Source organism: Perissodus microlepis, chromosome 20, assembly GCF_051167445.1.
Source record: "Perissodus microlepis isolate ML-2025 ecotype Zambia chromosome 20, ASM5116744v1, whole genome shotgun sequence".
NCBI classification, from domain to species: domain Eukaryota; kingdom Metazoa; phylum Chordata; class Actinopteri; order Cichliformes; family Cichlidae; genus Perissodus; species Perissodus microlepis.
In genome coordinates, this window is record NC_140480.1 from 11,600,738 (window position 1) to 11,621,934 (window position 21,197).

Genomic DNA, 21,197 nt, shown 5'->3' on the forward strand with positions numbered 1-21,197 from the left:
CGCTGTTTTGCCCCAGACATCAGTAATTGATGTGCTGTCTTGAGCTTTAGAGGGAAAAAAAGTGCAAAATGCTAAAAAATAGTGTTGCAATGGATTATTGATCCAGACAGAGTTATCCGCACAACATATTGTTAAGGAATACTGTGTCGGAGGACAATTTCTGTTATTACAATAATTAAAGTGACTCTCAGTTAACTCGTGAAACACAGTCAGAATAATTGGCGGGAGTTGGCACAAAAATGCAAGAAATCAACTACCCGTCATTGTCAGTCTGCCAGTGTCGTGATTCAGAGAGGCACTGCTTTCAATCTATTTCAGTCTGTATTCATTTGCTGACATGTGAAAATTGAACATAATATATATAAATAATTAAAAGTATAATATACAGTAAAAAATCCTCCTTAATCATCACTTATGACATATAAAGTGTGTGGGAGTTTTATCTGTGGAGACCTATTTCTTCTGATTTTGCTGTGTTCAGAAGGTTTCTGAGATGCAGTTGCTTGGCTGTAGGTGGATAGCACAGGCGCCGGCCAATAGTAGCACACAGAATATGAGAACAGAAGTAAAAAAACAAACAAAAAAACATGGAAACCGGCTTATATGGCTGCTTCCGGCTCTCTGCTCTGCTCGCTGTTTAGGTAAGAAACGTATAAATAGCTGCGAGTCTGAATGTCTGTCGCCAACACACACACAGTCGCACAATGTGTGCACCATCCCGCGTAACAGGAAGAGTGGATGCGTTTCTTTGTGCCACCAGAATCAAAACATACCATCATTCCTGACTCTAAGCCTGCTCCCTGTCTTCACTGATTCAGTCATTATCTAGCTCGCTCGACCACCGCTGCTCGGTGAGTCGGGCAAAGGGGCCAATTTTCAGTATTGTGTTTCTAAACATTAGCCACCATTTGCCTCGTGTTACACCTCTAATGTTGACTTTACAAATCGGGCTATCGGAGCGTTTGGCTTAATTGTTCAGAACAGGTGGTGTTTTTTGGTTTTTCTCTGCAGCAGTGTTTTTATGAATCATTTCTATCATATGTAAATGAGCTTATTGACAGGTGGCAGGAAATTAAAAAAAAAGAAAAACAGAAACAGTGAAACCATTAGTCTGACCTTGGTAATCCATTTTTATGAATTCTGCAACACTTTGCAGTCTCGCCCTGATATTAGTCATACACCAACAGATCCTCAGCGAGTTTCCTTTTCTCTTCTTTTGCTCGAGACTCTTGAACGCTCTTTCCTCTCCTCTTTCACCCTCGCTCCTTTTCTTTTAATCTCCCTCTCCTCTTGAATTCGCACCCTTGCACCCTCACGTGCGTTCCTCTCTTTATCAGTCCGCGCCACTGTTCCTTAGTTCCCTTCTGAGCTCTTTGTCACCTTTTCTCTCTGTCTCTCGCTCTCTCTCAAACCAGTCAATCTCAATCCAGTCTTGCATCAGTTCATTTCTCTCTGGAGTTGAGCGGCGAGCGAGCCCAGAGACTAGAAGGGGCCGACGAGCGCTGTTGTACCAATCAGTGACTCCTGCCACACTCAGTTCATAAAGATAAAGGGCTTCTCTCTCTCCCTTCATTTCTCTATCTCTCTCTCTCTCCATCCCTCGGTTGAAATCTGCTGTCTATTTGTCCTAGCCGTGGTAGTCTGACTGATTGTGAAAAGAGGGATTCACTCTGGCTCTCGAGGGAGCTTTGGGTCATGACTTGAAAGAGCGCGGGCCACAAATTAGTGCATGGAGTTGCATTTCTGGCACGGTGAAGGTCCCCTAAGCCTTTCAATAAACCAGCAGAATTTACTGCCACTCAGTCTGCAACATGACCTAAAGATATGAGGCCACCTTTGCCCATCCAGAGCCCTACGTCATTTATTTCTTTCACAGAATTTACAGGCAGGGAGAGGTGAAACATGAAAGGTTCTGTCGAGGTTGAACCCTGTGACATTTAGCCTCGAATCCAGCTGATGATAGAAACAAGCTCAGGCTACAAGAGAACTGTTAAAACAAATCTGCAAAAGCCTGTAAATATTTATCCCAGCTAACAATGACGGCACACCGGCGATCGATACTTCATTCAGCTCAAGTGTTATTACCAATAAAACCGAGCTGCGTGATAAGCTGATCAATACGCTGGTTTTTTTTTTTCTTTTTTCTTCTCCTGAGAAGGCCTCAGCCAATCTCCCGCTCATTAGAAGTGAAATGACACATCCCTCTGCCTCGTGCATCGGCTGCTATTTCATTGTACGACACAGTTTATTGATATCTGACGGGCTGTCTCACGGGGGGAAAAAATAATTGTTCGTTGTTCAGATTATTAAGACATCACATGTGGAAAAGGCTCAAGGTTTGGCTTAGGCCACACTGACATATTTAAAAAAATGAAACACCTTGGTTATAGATTGCATTGGGTATATTTCCCAGTATAGATAGTGTAATATAAAAAAATGACTCTAGGTCCTGCGTATGTTAAATTTAATGGCATTGGGGATAATTGCCAAATGCTAATATGAAAGTTATTGGCACACTGAGCTCCAGATACTATAAACTCTTCCATATGCCTGGGGAAGTCTGACATATCCATTACATTTTACAGTTCACTAGAATCTGATAGCCAAATAGCTCTGTCTGTCTTTTTATCACTCTCTTTCCCTCTCTTTACGTCCGTCACGGCAGTGGTCTGGAAAATCACCCTTTCTGATGTTTGTCTTCTTTGCAGATTAGAAGTCAGATCTCGCTCGTCCCCCCTCTCTTTTCTTTCTTTACCCCTCTCCAAACTGTGCCCATTTGCCTCTATTTTATGGCCACCGTCACTTGTGAATCGATGTGTGCTGCCCGTGAAAGTACTGTAGATGGTGAGGGTTGGGAGCGAGAGGGCGGCGGCGCGCCTGTGTGTGTATCGGTAGTGTCTGCTGTCCTTTTCATGCAATTTTAACCAGGCTGTGTCAGTCATCGGTCCGCCTGCATTAAGGAGACAATTATGACTATCTTTCACGATAATCATACAAGTGCTCGTCCTGTTCTCTCTGGCATTGCTCAGGCAGGGGCAGCCATGATTGATTTGGGCAATTTGTTCTGCTGATTATGAGCGGCACAGAAACTCCTCCGTTCTCCACCACACACATAAACACCTTCGACTTTCAGCTTTATATCGCACTGCACCTCTCTGGTGGCAGTACCGAGAAACCATATAGAGTTGATAGATGTCGGACAACATAACCCCCAAGGTCGCACAGGGAGGCTTTCTCTTTGCTGAGGAAGGCACTATTTTGAGTGCCCGTGGGTTGCTTTCACTTTAGTGTGTGTTGTTTTTTTTCCTCCATGTGTTTGTGTGTCTGTCTAACTTGTTGTCTTTTTACCCAGCCCTCCATGGCACGGCCAGCTTTGGGGACGAGTCTCGGTCTGGTAAAACTGGCCCATTTTTCCACCTTCTGTTCGTCTCTTCTGTCATATTTCACAGTCCACCTGTTCCACCACCACAAATCCACCGCTTCTACCTTTAATGGCCAAACTCCAGACCTTTTTTAAAGCCCCAGACAATCAGCAACACACTTCACTAACCCCTCCTTGTCAAACACACACAAACACACAATCCATCACTAACCCAAAACTGGCACTGCTCTGAAACGAGGGGGATGGCAGCGGGGAATGAGTGAAAGAAGAGGGCTTGAGCCACAGTGTTTCTGTATCTTCTCTTCTTCTTCCAGCCACCATGAGGTTCAGCGGTTCCCTGCACCTGGACCAGGTGGATGGCCAGGACCTGATCTACACACCTGAGATGGAGGACCCCAAGTCCGAGCTATTTGGAGAGACAGCCCGCAGCATAGAGGGCGCTGTAAGTGGCTAAATTTGCTGTCACACGATTTCATGATTAATTAATAGGTTAAAGAATCCACATTTACATGTCTCAGCTTATACTGCCCTTTGCTAGCTCTCAGCTTTTTAAATAAGCTTTTTAATAAGGTTTAAAGTACTTTTAAATGTCCTAATGCCCTTTGCTTTTTTTCCAGCTTGTTCTGCTGCCCTCAAGTGTCAAAAAAGTGTCCAGAAAAAGTATAAATTAAAACTGCTTTGATGTAATTGATTCAAATGACGGTTGCCACTGTTGCCATTAGGGAAACTTGGAGAGTAATGCTACAAAATTTTCTTAGTATTCCCAAGAATGTTCTTGTCATGAGTGGAAACCTTTTCAGACAACACTCAAAGCATTGTGTCACACTAAAACTCTTCCCGAGAGCCAGACTAATCAGATTCTTTCAGCTCCTTCAGGCAGGTTTCATCGCACGTTTTACAGACTTGACACCCCTGAAGTAGCTGAGTAATATTCTGCCACACTGAGCTAGAGTGATTTCTGTGCTCTGACATCTGATAGAAAAAAACAACAATGATAAAAAGAAAGGGAAAAAAAAAAGAAACCACACATTTTGCTGGCTGGCTGCACTTAGAGAGGAACATACATCATATCAGAGGCAGACAACGTGGCCTATCTGATATTTGATTTTTAATAAAAGGGGAATATTAGAATTCTCTTATAATCTGTGATCTGTAGACATGAATATGTAAAGAAATTGAATAACATTTTCAGATGTACCTGCCTGACACAGGTGAAGATATTAAGATTTACCATTCTATTTTTCCTTTTTTCCCCTGAACATTTACATCAAAATGGGAATTCCAGAGACTTATATACATATATACACACAGATATACACACACACAAATACATACACACACATATATATATATATATATATATATATATATACTATACTATAGTATACTATACTATAGTATATATATAGTATACTATATATACTATATATATACTATATACAGAAGTATTAATAACGTCCAAAGAATGTGGCCTAAATAAACAGACAAAGAAATTCTTCAAGCTTAAGACCAATACATAAAATAAATAAATAACAGCTTTCTGCAGACTTGTTTAAAGAATAATTTGTCAGTTGCTTGCCAGACACTTCACAGTATTCAAAAAGCAGCTTTTCATGTGAGATTAATTATGATTTTTCAGCTATTTGAAAACTCAAGTCCTTATTCTGGATATGAGTCTCATAAGTTTGGATGGTCACGATGCCAGTAGCTGTTAGCAAGCCAAAACCCAGGCGGGCACAGAGCCTGTACAGTAATCACAGCTTGGCTCGTGTTGGTTACCCCGGTTGAATTTCTCCACTGTCCGTTTTCTATGTTGAGCTCAGACCTTTGAACAAATGTCTCTGTTGTCAAGCCAGGGTCTTGCTCCTCTGATGAAATGGGAACTTTGTGTGTTTGTGTGTGTGCGCGCGCTTAGGTACACAGTACACATGTACCAGCTGTTGAATTAGTGTCACTATGCCCCACTGGGACCTAATCTGCTACCTCACAGTGATTTGTGAGTGTGTGTGTGTACGTGCATGTGTGTTCATTAACACTATCAGCCTGTGTGTCTCTGAAGCCTAGTGTGCCACTTGACGCCAACCACCCCCTATTCATCTTCCAGCACACAGACTGAGCACATGCAGAGCATACACGCCAGGACACATTCACTTGAACGTACGGGTATATAGAAAGAAGGCGAATCAGCCCACCGCTCGTTTCACTGACAGAACAACCTGTTGTAATTTGCAGATAAATTAGCACGTGGAAGAGAAAGAGAAGGAAGCGGAAAAGAAAGACCAGGTGGTTTTGAGGACCGTGTGTCCACGGGAGAGTTTGCCCACCGTGACTAAGCCAGTTTTGGAGGATTTTATTTTTCGACTTTGCTGTCACACCTCAGCCCACAAATTAGAGACATTTAATGCACGAAGGAAATCATCTTTAACAAACTGAATCCTCAAACCCAACAAAGTCCACTCAGTCACTCATTGTCACTGATTAGCAGCTTTTTGTTTTTGTTTTTTTAAATGTTTTTGCTTTTTCCATCAGCTCTCACCTCATTATTGTCTGAGGACTTGCTGATTTACAGTGTACATATCATGAATAGGTCACGTTTAATAAAAAGAATCACATCATGTGATAAATTCACAATTTAAACTAGTGCACATAACTTCTTTTTTTTTTTTTTTACTTCTAGCATAAAAATGGCCCATTTTTAAGACAAAATACTCATCCAGATTTGGGGTTAAAAGGCAGCGTCAGTATTTTTAACTGTTAAAATATCACTGTTGGCTGATTTCAAAAAATCCCACTTCAGTCAAACCTCATAAAGAGCTCTTCAGGCTGTTACAACGTGCACACAGTAACGAGCATCAGTAGCAAAACCAATCATAATGTCAGGGTAGCTCAACATTTATCTTAGCTCCTCCTGAAAACTTGTTCCAATAATTAATGCCAGGGCAGCAGCTAAATGTCAATTTGTGCACCCACACCCAATGGGTTCCTTCCATGCACCCCAATTTGAGAGGCAGCTTCTTTCTTCCTCAGAGATAGGGTACAGTCTTCTGGAATTGGACTCGCTGCCGTGATAGCGTGGAGCTCATTACCGGCCTCATTTATCATCTCCTCTGTCTGTCCGTTCTCTCCTCCCACTCTTTCTCGCTCTCTCTCTCTTCTCCTCAGCTCAATGAGTTGTTCAGGAAGTCGGCGGTGCACAAAGACTTTATGAGCGTTCGTGTCCGTAACCTGGCGCCCAGCAACTCCATCCTGGCCTATGTCGAGGCTCACTTCAAACCAGGTGAGAGATCCTTATAGAGAGATAGATGAGCTTTGTGCATTTGGCTTTCAGCGAGGAGGGTGTGTGAGATATGAATACATTTTTAGTAGAAAAATAGGCATCTTGTAAATAGATGAGCTTGTATAGTCTTGCTTTCTGAAATTTGCGCAACACGTGCTTTAAACTATGGGTGGGGCTCTCCAGGCCTCAAGGGCCGGTGTCCTGCAGGTTTTAGATATAACCCTGGTTCAACACACCTGAATCAAATAAATAGTTCATTCCCAGGCATCTGGAGAACTTCAAGACAGGTCATATAGCCATTTAAATCAACTGTGTTGGATCAAGGACACATCTAAAACCTGCAGGACCTGCAGGATATCTAAGGAATTGGGTATTCTCTAAATATCATCATGTTACAATACTTTTCTTGGATCTTGGGTCATATGCAGCAGCTGCTTCTTTAAACTACCACACAGAACATCAGCTTCCTCCGTTCCTTTTTATTTTTATTCCATCGTTTTATGAGCCTCGTTTAGTGTCCTTGATATCCTTCACGTGGGTTATCGGGTGCCGTTATGTGCCGCTCCTCCATGGCCTGTAAAGCAAACATCTGCGGCGAACATTATGAGACCAATTCATCTGGAAAAAAGCCGGACAATCAACGGCTGGAGGACAAGTGGTCCACGGAGACCCTCCCAACTGTCATACATAGGGCTGTTTGATATATCCCTTTTAACATTTAAGGAGCTCAAGCCTTGTATTTGCTTTGGAGTGCTCCTCGGAGGCCTTGCTCTAAATGCTTGTACCTCTTATTTGTTGTAGATACAAGATTCACCGTGGAGGACATCGTAGGAGCCCTGCTGAAACAGTTAAAGGCCTCCAAAGACACCACCATCTCTGTGAAGAAGCCGGAGGATGAGAATATTCGCTTCACCAATTATGGTAATATAGTGTGGACTTAACAGGAGTGTGTAGGGATTAATAAAATGAAAGGGAGTTTTAAGTTATTCATGAGGTAGTTTATCAAAGGTTTTACAGGTCTTGAATAGAAAGTCTCAAAACCGCAGGCTCAACATACTTTAATGTCCCTTTAATTTCCTTTTTCCAAATCCTTTTGTTCTCCCCCCGTCGCTGTTGACAGGCCTGTCCTCCATCTCCATCTTCACCACCACTACCACTACCACCACAGCGTCGGTCACCACAGCTGCTCCCACCACCTCGACCAGGCCTCCTACAACTTCCCCTTACATCACCCGTCGACCGACAGCCACCACCCGCAGGCCCTTCAGTGGCAGACATAAATTGGTGCCGGTTACATCGCCTCTAACCACTACTGCCCTGCCTCCAGCCACTACCGTTGCCCGCTTCACAACCAGGCCTTACCACAAGGTGCTGCAGAAGCCCTGCGACTCCCACCCCTGCCTCCACGGAGGCACGTGCGAGGAAAACGGCAGCGACTTCAACTGCAAGTGCCCCGCGGGCCGCGGAGGGACTGTGTGCGAGAAGGGTGGGTCAGCACGAAGAGTTTTCATTTTCTTTAGGAACTGTATCTTTTGCCATATTTCTGATTACTCTTAAATCAAAAGTTTCAAAGTCTCAGCTTATTTCAGACTCATCTAAGAAAATGAGCTCAGACAGACTTTCCCTGTAATTTGCTACTTTGCAATTAGCAATTTCAAAGAACCCACCAAAGGCTAACGGTTACAGAGATTTTGCAGCAGCTAAGTGGGTTTTAGGCACTCCACTTTTCATTTTGCCAATCATGCTTTTTAGCTGTTTTATAATCACTACTAACCACATCTTCAAGTGCTTTTATGTATTTATAAAGTAGCAGAAACACACCATTATAATAGGAAAAAAATCCCTCAAATATTAGAAACACTTGATCAAATAAAACGCTTATTTTAAAGCGAAAGAAGAAATGCATTCGCCGCATCGTGCTTTGGTTTGGTGTGGTTGTAGCGTCTGCAAGGTGACACCTTAATTGGCAGTAGGAGTAATGACTTTCAGTTAGCTTTGAAATATGTAAATGAAATGTTATGTGGCCACAGATGTGGATTTATTGGATCGTATAAAGCTCGACGGTTTATCAGCGAGCAATCACAGCACTGTACAGAGTGTCAGTTTTACGGTCGGTGTTGAAGAAAAAAGAAAACCCTTGGAAATAAAGAGCTGAGGTGTGATTGAGTTTCTCCCCGACTGCTGCGCTTCAAGCTCATCTCCAGTGATTCAGACAGGCCCAACATCTCAGAAATGAGCGACCACTGAGCCGTGCACCAAAGGCTACACAAAATCCAGCCGAAGCTGCAGAGAAAACCATAAACCTGGGAGAACTTTTTAGAGAAGCGCAGCTCCTTCCTTTCTTCCCTCTTACTCTACTCTGGGATTTTTCTGGAATGGGGAGCAACCTCACGCAGCTGCGTCTTAAGATAATTGACACTAATTGCTTTGATGGGGATTAGCTGGTGAGAATCAGTGTGGATCTTTGCGTTAGAGTGCTTAAATGAAATCATGCACACATACACACAAAACTGCACAACCAGCCTCCCTGAGATCAATCAAGTCATTAGAAAAACGAGAGCTCATCAGATGCCGTTCTCCTCAGAGAGACGGACAGGAAGACAGATGGACGGTGGGGAAAAAAAGGAGCCCAGGAGAGATAATGCATGATAATAATCAGAATTGTCAAGTAGATTCACAAAAAAACAAACATTTCCTGTGTGTGTTTGTGTGTGCACGCGTGTGAGACTGTGCACGATGGCTCCTCTTTCTGCACCTTCTGCTTTTGATAAACCTATCAATCCTTTGGTGAAAACATCAATCCTGTAAAATAAACAGAATTCTTCTCATTTTCTGTCACGTGCCGCTCACGCATCATTATGTGCATGAAGCTTCTCTCACACCGCAATCAAGCAAATCACATAATAATGACGAGAATGTCTCGTTGTCTTCTTTCCTCCACAGTGATCAAGTACTACATCCCGTCATTTGGAGGCCAGTCCTACTTGGCCTTCCCAACCATGAGCGCGTACCACACTGTCCGCATCGCCATGGAGTTCAGAGCCTCTGAGATGGACGGCATCCTGCTCTACAACGGCCAGGATCGCAAGAAGGACTTCATCTCTCTTGCTCTGGTCAACGGCAGGGTGGAGCTCAGGTGAACGTCAGCTGATTTAAGAGGGACCTTGTCGGCTAACATCAGTGGTCCTGATGTTTTGTTTTTTGATTGAATTCAGTAGGCTTTTTACTTTCACATCCATCGTGGTAAAAATAAGATGAAATTTTAATGATCAACACTATGAAACCGGGTCATTGCAGCAGCAGCTGACAACAGATGCAGATAAGAATAAAACAAAGAGACGGCACTAAAGATAATGAGGCAAATAATTACAGTGAGTAAACATGTCGGAAAAACGGCTGTGCCGGGAAAAGAAAAGGCTACAGTTCACATGATTACAGGTGGAAGGAATATATACTCGGGAATATATGCTAGATGTCCCAAGTACACATTTTATATGTTATCTTTAATCACACAGATAAACAAAGGAAAAATCTAAGCTGTATTTACAAAATGCAGTGTTTGTATTTACAGATGGATCGAATGAGAAAGAAATTTCAGCTTAGATGCTTTAAATGACTCTTTTCCATCAGAAGTGTGTATGTAGCAGTCAGGTTTGAAGTGGTACAAGTGTGTTTTTGTGCATGTTGTCAACACTGGTGGGGGCAGTATCACTCTAGGACCAAAGCAAAAAATAAAAGAATAAATAATAAAATGTAGCCAAACAAATAATGATGTTTTTTTCACCATCCCTTCTTGGTAACCATCTACAGCTTTTATTCCATCATGGAATGGATGGAGTATATTTGCAGACTTAAAGTCAGGCTGGGTCACCGTTAGGAAATTGATCCTGATGTAAAACCAGTGTTTTGCCCCTTTAACATGCACACTGGAGCTTTATGTGGGCAAAATATCTAGTATTACATTTTAATCTGAAGCTGACAGAAACTGCAGGTCTTATCTAGTCTCATGAGAGACGACACTTTTCCTGCCAGAAACCTGCAGAAACACTAGCACTAATCTCTTCTCTGTGGCGGAGACGTATGAATAAAAAATCATTTGGGGACGGGAACATCTTCAGAGGAGACAAGAATGAGCTAATTAGAGATGCTGCAGTGCATCTGTTTCGGACCTTTTATGTCTAATGTTAGCTTCCCTTGTCTTTCTGGTTCTCACATTTCACCCTGACCCCTGCAAGGTCTTTCAGTTTCTCCCAACCTGGCCAGGTTAGATTGCTCTATTCAGAGTAAAATCAATAGCAAACTAAAGGAGATCATTAGTCACTTGTGCTTTCAAATAGAGCTCTGCCTCAATTCTAGAAATACAGCTGTGAGATTACCACCCACAGCTCTGCAAATCCAAGACGTGGGGAGAAGAACTAATTATTTGTGGCAGATAATTGCTCTCAGGTTGCGATAATGCTACCATATGTGTGGGTGCACATACACGACGGCTCTTTTCTGTGATGATACGGCCTTTTTCTCTCAACAAAACCTCATTAGAAAAAAGGTTGAATTAAAAATGAGGATGTGATTCCAGTCATTCCAGTCACATGCTCCAGTCTGAAATTCCAAATAAACACTTTTGTATCTTCTTTCTTTCCTCCACCTTTGTCTTGTTGAGCATTATGAGCAGATTTCCTGTAGTCATTGTAGTCATGTTGGATATTTTGAAAAATAAAATACCTGCCTGATGAAAGTATCAAAGTCAGCAGAAATAGAGGGATCTTTTGGTAAAGTGAGGTGTCTAACTTATTCTGTGTCATCCCTTTTCAGGTTCAACACAGGTTCGGGCACAGGCACGGCCCTCAGCAAAGTTCAAATCAGTCAAGGCCGCTGGCATCAGCTGGTGGTGACTCGCAACCGCCGAAACGCCATGCTCAGCGTGGACAGCGAGCCACACATCGAGGGTGAGAGCCCACGGGGCACAGATGGCCTCAACCTCGACACCAACCTGTTCATTGGAGGAGTGCCTGAGGACATCAAGCAAGAGTAAGACCTTGGAATTACAGTTACAGTCACACCATTGTGTTAATAGTGATGTGCAGACACAAAGTCCATCATCTGTGGCTCATTTTAATATTTCATTCTACAGCTTTTATATATTCAGTATCCAGGTAATTCCAAGCAGCACCAATCAAGTTTTCTGTTTATGCTAATTTTGCTGATTTGCTATTTTTTTTATTCATTGTAGAGTTAACTAATGTTAATCCCACTTCAGTGGCCCGTAACCTAGTCGGAGACTTTTGAGGGAAAAATTAGCCATGTGCAGCTTTTTGATAAATCGACTGCCGTTATTTGTATTCATCTGGTACCCTCCGTTAAGTCATGTGAGGATAGTTGCCTAGAATGGTTTCATAGAGCGCGGCCCCGTCTTCCATTTGTTTTTTCCCCATCTGCTGCTTGTTCATCCATTGGTCTTAATAGAAGTGCACTAAAGAGTAGGAGGATAACAATATGGGAATATTAAAAATAAAGTGCTTTTATGAAAAAAAATTCTTCATGTTATAAAATTAGTAGATACGTTTAAGTCATAAATCTGCTGTAAAGTTGGGAATTTTAACACGGGAATCTGCTTTTAGTACAGCTTCAATCGGAAGTTCAAGGAATTGCAGTTTTTGGCACTTTGGGATTTGTTTTGTTTGCTTCATTTTTCAGCCTCAGAGCTTGCAGCTAGCTGAGGACACGGACAGTAGGCATCAAATCACAGTGTATCAGAGTCATTAGTTGCAAGCTTGTGGACACACTCAAACTATCTGCCCCCTACTCCACGCTAGTAATATTGTTTTAGTTAACACTGTGTTGATGGAAGGTGTTTTGACCAGTTTATTTATACGTGTACAATTAATGTACGACCCTAATTTCCAAAAAGTTGGGACACTGTGTAAAATATAAAGAAAAATAATGTAATGACTTGCAAATCTAAACACAGGAAACATTTTACTGATTAATGAAAAATCTTGCTCATTTGTCTTCGAACAATTTGATCGCAGCAACATGTCTCAAAGTTTGGAGAGGGGCAGCTGGAAAAGTAAGTGGTACTAAAAAGAAACAGCTGGAGGAGCAATTTTGCAACTAATTAGGTTAATCATATTAGAGGTCGGTGACGTGATTGGGTTTAAAAAGGGAGTCTTAGTGGGGCACAGTTTATTGAAATCACTGGACAGGCTCAGGAACACTTACACAAATCACTGTGTCTGAGCTTTAACTACACAAATGCTGCTTAAAGCTCTACAATGCAGAGAAGAAGCCATATGTGAACATGATCGAGAATCGCTGTCGTCTTCTCCGGGTCAAAGCTTTAAAATGGACTGAGACAAAATGGAAAACTGTTCTGTGATCAGCCGAATTGAAATTTGACATTCTTTTTGGAAAACATGGACGCTGTGTCCGCCAGACTAAAGAGGAGATCTATGGAGGTGCATTAGTGCCTGTGGAACTGGCAGCGATAGGGAGGATGAAATAAAAATAGAACAAAGAAGATCCAGGACTGTTCAACAGCTGGAATCCTATATCAGACAAAAATGGGATAATTCTCCTCTCCCAAAAGACAAGAAACTGGTCTCTCTGGACTCCTGCTAAACAAGAAGTGATGCTACACGTTGCTGTCATCACAATCAAAATGACCATTTTTTAAATGAAAATGGTGCATTTTAACTTCACATGTTTTCCTGTGAATAAAATGTGAGGTAAATATGAGAAAGTAATATAAATAAAATGTTTATTATTTTATTATTATTTTTAATTACACACCTATTTTACACAGTGTCCCAACTTCTTTTGGAATTATGGTTAAAATAATGCCATTTATGTGAATGATTGTAATTATGTGATATGATATTGTGGCATCCCTGGTACAAAGCCGGTGTCAGTAATAGTAGTAATTAACCAGTTTGTTCGATTTTGATCAGAAATGATCAGATGTTCGAGAAAAAAAGGTCAACATCCGAGGTGAATTTGGAAAAGTCTTCATCTAGCTCTTCCTTTATGGAAATATAATGAAGTGTATTAATAATACTTCATAGAGTATGGCATTTCTTCACTGCAGGTTCAGTGTGATTCAGTTAGCTTTAGTAGTGTAACTTTTTTTCCCCCTGTCTGTCTTCAGTGTAAAGGAGAGGACAGGGTTGGCAGTCGGTCTGGTGGGCTGCATCCGCATGTTAGATGTCAACAACCGGAATCTCAACCTGCAGGAGAACGGGGGCGAAAGTCTGTACGGCAGCGGGGTGGGTGAATGCGGCAACAACCCCTGCCTGCCAAATCCCTGCAAGAATGGCGGTGCTTGCCAGGTGAAGGAGGCCGAGATGTTCCACTGCAAGTGCAGCAAAGGATTCTGGGGTAAGATGCTAAGACGAATTCAGCAGATTTTCCTAATAGTTATGGACAGTCATGGAGTTCTGAGAAGTTGGTTCCAGTATAAGCGTGGGGAAATAAGTAGAAAATACGCCTTATTCATATTTAATCTTCAAACTTTCCTAACACCTTGTAGTTAAAATTCTGCTAATACATCTCAGTGTTGCCTTCTCCACAGGGATTCACTGTGGTCATGCCTGACTCACAAATCCTAAGTAAGCTTGACAGGCTAATTTGACAGTGTAACTCATGCCCCCAGCAGCAGCGCTGCAAGTCATTTTGTAAACACTATCAAATCTGTGTGTCCAGCACAGAAATGGGAGTTTAAATGTTGACGCAGTGCAAGGAACATGAAAAACTTTGAACTAATTCTCTGTGATTGGCCTTTGGCCTATCTCTCCTTCCACTGTTCCTTTCCTCTTCTTTTTCTCCCTCCAGCAGATGGCAACTAACAAGCAGCTGAGAGAGAGAATATAGTTAAGAGCAGACACCAGCAGGGCCTAGCCAAGCGTGCCCCTCGCTGGTTATACTGCAGCTTACCGCGGAAAGTTTCACACAAGAAGCAATTTAATTGTCAGATCTAACTTTTATGCTCGAATAGTAAAGGATTTCACCCACAAATGGGGGCAGGTTAATGGTTATTGAAACAACCTGTCAGTCTAGGTTTAAGAGCCATTTTCCTTGAATATACAATGTGGATCAATAAAGTATTGCGTTGTATTACTGTTGCCTTTATGTTTTTGTTGGTGCTGAGAAGCTTGGGGAGACATGTAAATCTGAAGAAGCACTGCTGTGACAGAAGTTATGCTAGCAACCCAGTGTACAACAATGTTAATGAGTTAATGAGAATTGGACCGATGCCTGCGCCCTCAGATTGAAGTTAATTTTGTCACGATGTCAATTTAAAAGTGGCCGAGATTGGCTATCTTGAAGGAACAGGACAGATCGCAGAAAGAGAGAAGACAGAACAAATGGGCAGGAAGAGTTGTAGTTAGAGGGGGGGCATGTCAGGACAGCTGGATGAATGCAAGAGGGGAGAGAGTAATAGAGTTAAAAAGACGGGAGAGGAAGAATAGATGTGAAAAAGAGCCGTGGTGGCGAGGAGCTAAGAGTGGAGGATAAAATACAGCTTCCAAACGCAGGAGTGAGGAAAACGGGGGAGCCCTGTGAGCTCAGCGGGGATGGGGTTCATTAAAGCACTCGCCTCACCACAGGCTCTGACTGCTAAAGTAATAACGGGTGAATTCAGATGGGCTGTGGCAGAGGGCAAACCCATCATCCACCAGACGCCTGCTAGCCTTTCCCACAGTCGGCGTTGGCCTAGAAACATGGCCGCGTGGCAGGAAGGCTCTCCACTGTTTAATCTGGACGTGTAATATTTCTAAATCCTATTAGAAAATGACCTCTATTACAGAGGAAATCCTCATACACCCGCTTCTCTCTCCTTTTTCTGTCTTCCCCTTGTTTCAAGTGGAATACAAAAGAGTCAGTGGTTGAATACGTTGGCGCTTGTTGCATGTTTCCTTGGTGGTTCCCGTCTGACATTTTTGTGTCTACATCCAGGTCTAACGTGTGCCGACGTCCACGACCCGTGCAGCCCCACCAGGTGCCATCCGTCTTCCCAGTGCCAGGCACAGCCCGAGGGAGGCTACAAATGCGAGTGCCCCATGGGACGTGAAGGAAGACACTGCGAGAACGGTAATCTCTCCCGGACACAACAGAGTTTTGGTCTGGAGTCTGCTGAGTAGCACCCTCCTCCATGCCTATTTTCCCTCTTCTGTGACATTTCCATTCCCGCTGAATCGAAAAAGGAGATCAAATGCAGAAGAAGGGGGTGTGTGCAAAAGCCTTCAGGGTGGAAGGGAAAGGGAGGGTTGGTGGCATACAGAACTGAGGTAGATGATTGGCCCCGTCGGGCCATTCACCACATCGACTCTGCTACGCTTGTTAGTGGGTAAGATGCAGCCTCCCTCCCTGCCTTTCCGCCCACAGGTGTTGTGTTCAAACATGTTTGTTGGTACTTAGTTTCACATGGCAGAACCAGGCCGCTGCTGGGAAAAAGACCGGAGCACAGCTCAGCTGCTTTTGAAGTTCATCATTAGCACTTTGGGCGGTGTGGCATTCTGAAGTCTACTCATGTTTATCCCTCCCTTCCTTTGTAGATGTTGTCAGAAGTTGACTTCTGCAAGTGTGAATTAAAAAGAATATATTCTGATGCAAATCCTGAACAAAAGAGAAACGCGCAACCTTGTAACCCTGGGAATTCGGGAAAAAAACAGATGGGAATAGCCTCTCTCTCCTTCGCCTCGAGTCCAAGTTAGCAGGTGATTAAAATAAATTGAGGTGAACCAAAATCAATGCCATGTGAGCGGGAGCGTCTCCCATTCCAAAAGGCTATTTTTTTCACACGAATCAATGAGATGACTAATCGCATCAGTCCTTACTGCCCGCGGTGATTAATGGGAGCGTCAGTCAGCCAGAGTGTCAGCCCCAGAGAGGAGCTCAGAGATAAGGTGGCAGCCAGGCGGACGTCCCCTCTGAGGGCTGCACTGAGAACAGTTAAAAAGACAGGTAGCTTAGAGCGCTCTCATCAGAAGCCTGAAGGTGAATTGGTCGTAATATGAAATGTTTGTATCTTAGCATGTGCGCGTGTGTGCGCGCACGTTTAGCTGAGCTGTGGTTTCCATTTCAATTCCACCAGGGGTTTGTCAGTGTAGCTCGCTGCTATAATATTCACAGTCAAGGACTTTTCTCAAGGGTGTTCCAGTAGTACTGAATGGCCTACTTTACTCAATGCTTTTACCCTGTCATAGTGTAAATCATTACAATTTAGTGATGGAAGCACAATCATTAGGATTGAGGCAGTACACACACAGACCAAAAAAAGAGGACTTATCAGTTACATTAAGCTAGGTCTTTGTGTGAGATTTTCTTTTTTGTGTATTCAAGCTGCTTGTTGCCATTTCATTTTTTTGATACTGTGGGTTTATTAGAAGTACTAATTGGGTGTCATTACTCCACCATCAACAAAATTGCCACAGAGCTTTCTACTGACTTAGCAATAGAAGCAACGGCTTGCTAAATGACGCTTCTGACTTAAAGACCAAAGACCAGCTGTGGAAACTTTAACTTGACAGATATTTTCTTAGTCGTCAAACTCAGTCACCCACGCATCATGCAGCTTTCCTGGTCATCCAGCCTCTTCCAATGCCTTGCCCTCTGCTCACCTATTGATCGATGTGCTTTCAGTTCGAGCGCTAGGTGAAAAACAAGAAAAACCCTCCAGACTCGCTCTACAGGAAACTACATTCTGAGAAGCTCTTAAAGTGTTCTCTTCAGCGCAGGATTCCTTGTTGCGTGCACCAAACTCTTTTTCTGTCTCCTGCACGGTGCGTGCCATCATCATCATTAGCAGTCTTCTGCACAATAGCTAATTAGCTTTCTCTTCTATGTCTCCCTTCCCCATCCTGACTAATCCCAGCCAATTACGAGTAAAAGCTTTCTTGCCGGCTACATAGATAGGTATGTGTATATGTGTGTGAGCATCTACCGTGGCACATTCCTCTCAGTGATTGTAGCTTTTGCAAGCAACACCATAAACACATACTCCCACAGTGACACTTGAATGGTTTTTAATGTCAAGCTACTTGTTAGCGGGATGGCACAGTGCCTGTCCTAATCACTCCAGACAGCCAAAAGACGGGACAGCCAGACGTAGACCCTGTTGCTAAGACATGAATTTGTAAAAAGGCCTGCCAAAATACAATAGCCACATTATTTGATAGGTCCCAGGCTGTGGTGTTAAACTCCGCATGTCTCCAAAGGTCCTTTGTTATACAGTGGCGGGCTGTGTAATCAGTCTGACATAAGGGTTTTTTTATTTATTTAATTTTTTTGTTTGAATTTCCGTCAGGAGAAAGTCTTAATCCCAAAAGCTATAAAAACACAAATCTATCTCTCTCCTTAATGCTGACAGGCTCTTCAAAGATGTACCGACTATCCCTGAATTTCAATTTTGTCAGCAACAAAAACGACACCTGCGGTTCAATACCATCTCTTTGTTTTTTTCCCCCAGTGGTTGAGAGGCAAGGGGCTTACATGCCACTGTTCAACGGAGACTCTTACCTGGAGCTGAAGGGGCTACATCTGTACGGGCACGATCTGCGGTAAGTCCCATGCCTCAGTGTGAAACCCACATGTATTACCGAACACCGGATACCACGTAGGTCTCACAGACTGAGCTTGTTCTGTGCCTAAAGCCAACACCCTTCTTTAAGCCTGGACTGAACTGACAATGACGGAAACAAGTAATGTTGTCTAAGCGTGAGCATGTAGAACATACAATGTCTTTATATACTGGAGAAACAGTGTTGATGCACCAGACACAGAAAAACATCTAGGAGATGTTTCTAGGAGATCCTCTTAAACTCACGTGTGTGTTTTGCTTCTGTTACATCTGCAGTCAAAAGGTTAGCATGACAGTGGTTTTCATGGCCAACGACTCCAATGGTTTGATCTTTTACAACGGCCAAAAATCGGATGGAAGAGGAGACTTCATCTCACTGTCCTTGAGTGGTGGATTCCTGGAGTTTCGCTACGACCTGGGGAAGGGACCTGCCACCATAAGGTTACCACGACTTGAGAATCTAAGAGGGTTTAAGTTATCAAACAAGAAAACAGAGACATATAAAACTGTGCATGTGTGTGACTGTGTGTGATTCAGGAGTAAGGAACGGATCCAGCTGAATGTGTGGAACACCGTCAACCTGGAGCGCTCCAACCGCAAAGGAGAGATCATGGTGAACAAGAAGGGTGCTGTCCGAGGAGAGGCACCAGTAAGAAAACTGCAACTCACCAAGCTACTGCTAATGGTTATCTTGCTTTTAGCATGCGGGGCTCAGGGGCCAGTGCTATCCTTACCCTTATGTCTGCCTGTATTTATATGTGTATATACCCATCTGCGTGCCTATGCCTCATCTACGCCACATCTTCAGGCCCCTATAAGTAGTGTCCAAGTTACTGCTTACCCAGTTTTGCTGATTTTTTTTTGTACACAGTCCCAGAGCGTATAGTTTGTTCTAACCTAAAGTATGCAGGTATCTCCAGAAAATCCAGCAATGCAAGAGGGAGAGCTGTAAATATAGAAGGGGCAGTCTTAATTTTGTAATACTTCTGCAAGCTTCCTGATTTTCTAGAGATAAAAGTTAGCATTACCTACCAAATTCAAAAAGCAGCCTTTTCTGCTGGTATACAGTCAATTTCATAAATCCAGCCTTTGAGGGTGCTGCCTAGGGAGGTGGAGGCAGATCAAGGAGATAGCAGCAGCGAGAGAGTGCGTAATGAAAATTTTAAACCCGGCGACTAGACTAATAAAGCAGGTACATGGTTCCAAATGAAGGCGATCTAATAGTTTGATAAGTCTGCAAGTCATCCAATTATTTTAAACAGTGTAATTTGTGACTGTGAACATGCACTCTGTCAACTCCATCAACTTCCTCTAAGATGCAACACTGCTTTTTTCTTTTTTTCCCCATCTCTCTCGCTGCTCAGTCACCCCTCCTCTGCCTCCCCATCGTCCGTATGGTAATTGTGTTTTACTCCAGCAACGGAGGCAGAAAATCTTATTAAAGGAAGAGAGCAAGGGAAAAGCGAAGACGAGTGGGGGGCTGGGAGGACGCAAGGGATGAGCTGAGACTAGTTATGGAGCTCATTGCAGAGACCCTATCCAGTATTGCTCTAAGCTAATTCTCTCCCACTTCAGCGCTAAGAACCAGGAAGGCGTTACAATACGCTTTGCTCAGAGAAACCTATATCATATCAAAGGTGGTCGCACACAGGAACATATATGGATGTATATAGCATGTTCATTTCAAAGTCTGTTCAGGCTGCCGGCGTAATGAACTACAAACTTTCAAAGGTTCGGATAACAGAAATAATAATCTACTTCACCTCTTATTGAATGGCTGTGGTCTATAAATGAGGTTGGGTTAAGTGGCACTATTCATAGACTCTCATCCATGAAGTGTATTTTTTTTTCTCCTTTTCATCTTTTGCTAATGGCATCGTATGTTTCATGCACGGCCTTCTTAGACTTACTGTCTTATTTGCATTCATGTTCTCTAGTGTAAATACGCACTTGCACAGCTTTGTGGTTTCATGTGTGTGTATGTATATAATGCAAAGGTGTGCTGTCCACATTTTATATTCTTGTTTAACGTGTCTGTCTCACATGTCAGTGCTTCACAGCGGCTTTTTTTTAATACTCTTGCAGGTGCGTGTGTTATAGTACGTGTGTGCTTTGTGAGCTTTTGCATTTGCCTAGCTCTGCATGCTCCTTTGTGCACAGACACTTTCTAGTTACCCTAATAACTCTCTTCCTCCCTATTTTCTTTCCTTCTCTATGATGTGCTGTCTGGAAATAAGAAATCACGCAAGGTAATTAGACAAGTCCCAGTCACACCTCAGCCCCGCATTTTGTTTGAGCCACCTCGCTGTGTCCTCTCACCCTCATCTCTTCATGCAACAACTGCACAGACCAAAAAAAGGGTACTTCTGCAGAGCTGCAGGCAGCTTTAAAGGTGCCAGTTCTGTAGAACAACTTTGCCATTTTCATAAGCTCATAAACGCACACACAGCACCAAAGAGGAGATGCTCCTAAAGAACAAGGTTTGGCTTTCACCTCGGTCCATCTGCTGTGGGGGTGGGAAGGTGGGAGGTAAGAAGGAAAAGAAGTAGCCATCTTTGCGATGGCCATTGTTTTTAGCAACAAAGAAACGTCTTCATTAGTCTGGCGTAGGCGGGGATATCACGCCAGTGCCGCGTGCCTGTCGGAAAGTGAGAGCGAAGACATGGGAGGCGAGGAGGATATATACCGTAGGAGACGGTGAGGTGCTAAGCCAAGCCTGGCTGTTCTTTTGTCATCTGCTCTCACTTTTATGCACAAGAACAATCCTCCATAATATCATGAACTCGCTCACTCGTTTACCCATTACGACACAAGTCTCACTGAACATCACCGAGCAAGAATCACCCCATGGAACCAGCCATCCTCTTTCAACAGGTGGTTATTATTACCTGGAAGAGGGGGAAAACTTAGAACATGATCTACCATTCCATTGCATGCAGTTTCACTTAGCGTCATAGAAGTGT

General features: G+C 43.2%; 1 protein-coding gene across 7 annotated transcripts in view; it reads left to right on the forward strand.

Annotated features, from left to right (window-relative positions):
• Positions 1-21,197, forward strand: part of agrn (agrin) — a 259,295-nt gene that overhangs the window by 217,701 nt on the left and 20,397 nt on the right. For all 7 annotated transcript variants that reach the window (XM_084918149.1, XM_084918152.1, XM_084918151.1 and 4 more), the window contains 11 exons: positions 3,697-3,824; positions 6,545-6,659; positions 7,461-7,580; positions 7,780-8,145; positions 9,603-9,795; positions 11,472-11,687; positions 13,804-14,033; positions 15,612-15,746; positions 18,124-18,214; positions 18,511-18,675; positions 18,772-18,883. In XM_084918149.1, the coding sequence (XP_084774275.1) occupies positions 3,697-3,824; positions 6,545-6,659; positions 7,461-7,580; positions 7,780-8,145; positions 9,603-9,795; positions 11,472-11,687; positions 13,804-14,033; positions 15,612-15,746; positions 18,124-18,214; positions 18,511-18,675; positions 18,772-18,883 (1,871 nt within the window). The remainder of the gene's footprint in view (positions 1-3,696; positions 3,825-6,544; positions 6,660-7,460; positions 7,581-7,779; positions 8,146-9,602; positions 9,796-11,471; positions 11,688-13,803; positions 14,034-15,611; positions 15,747-18,123; positions 18,215-18,510; positions 18,676-18,771; positions 18,884-21,197) is intronic.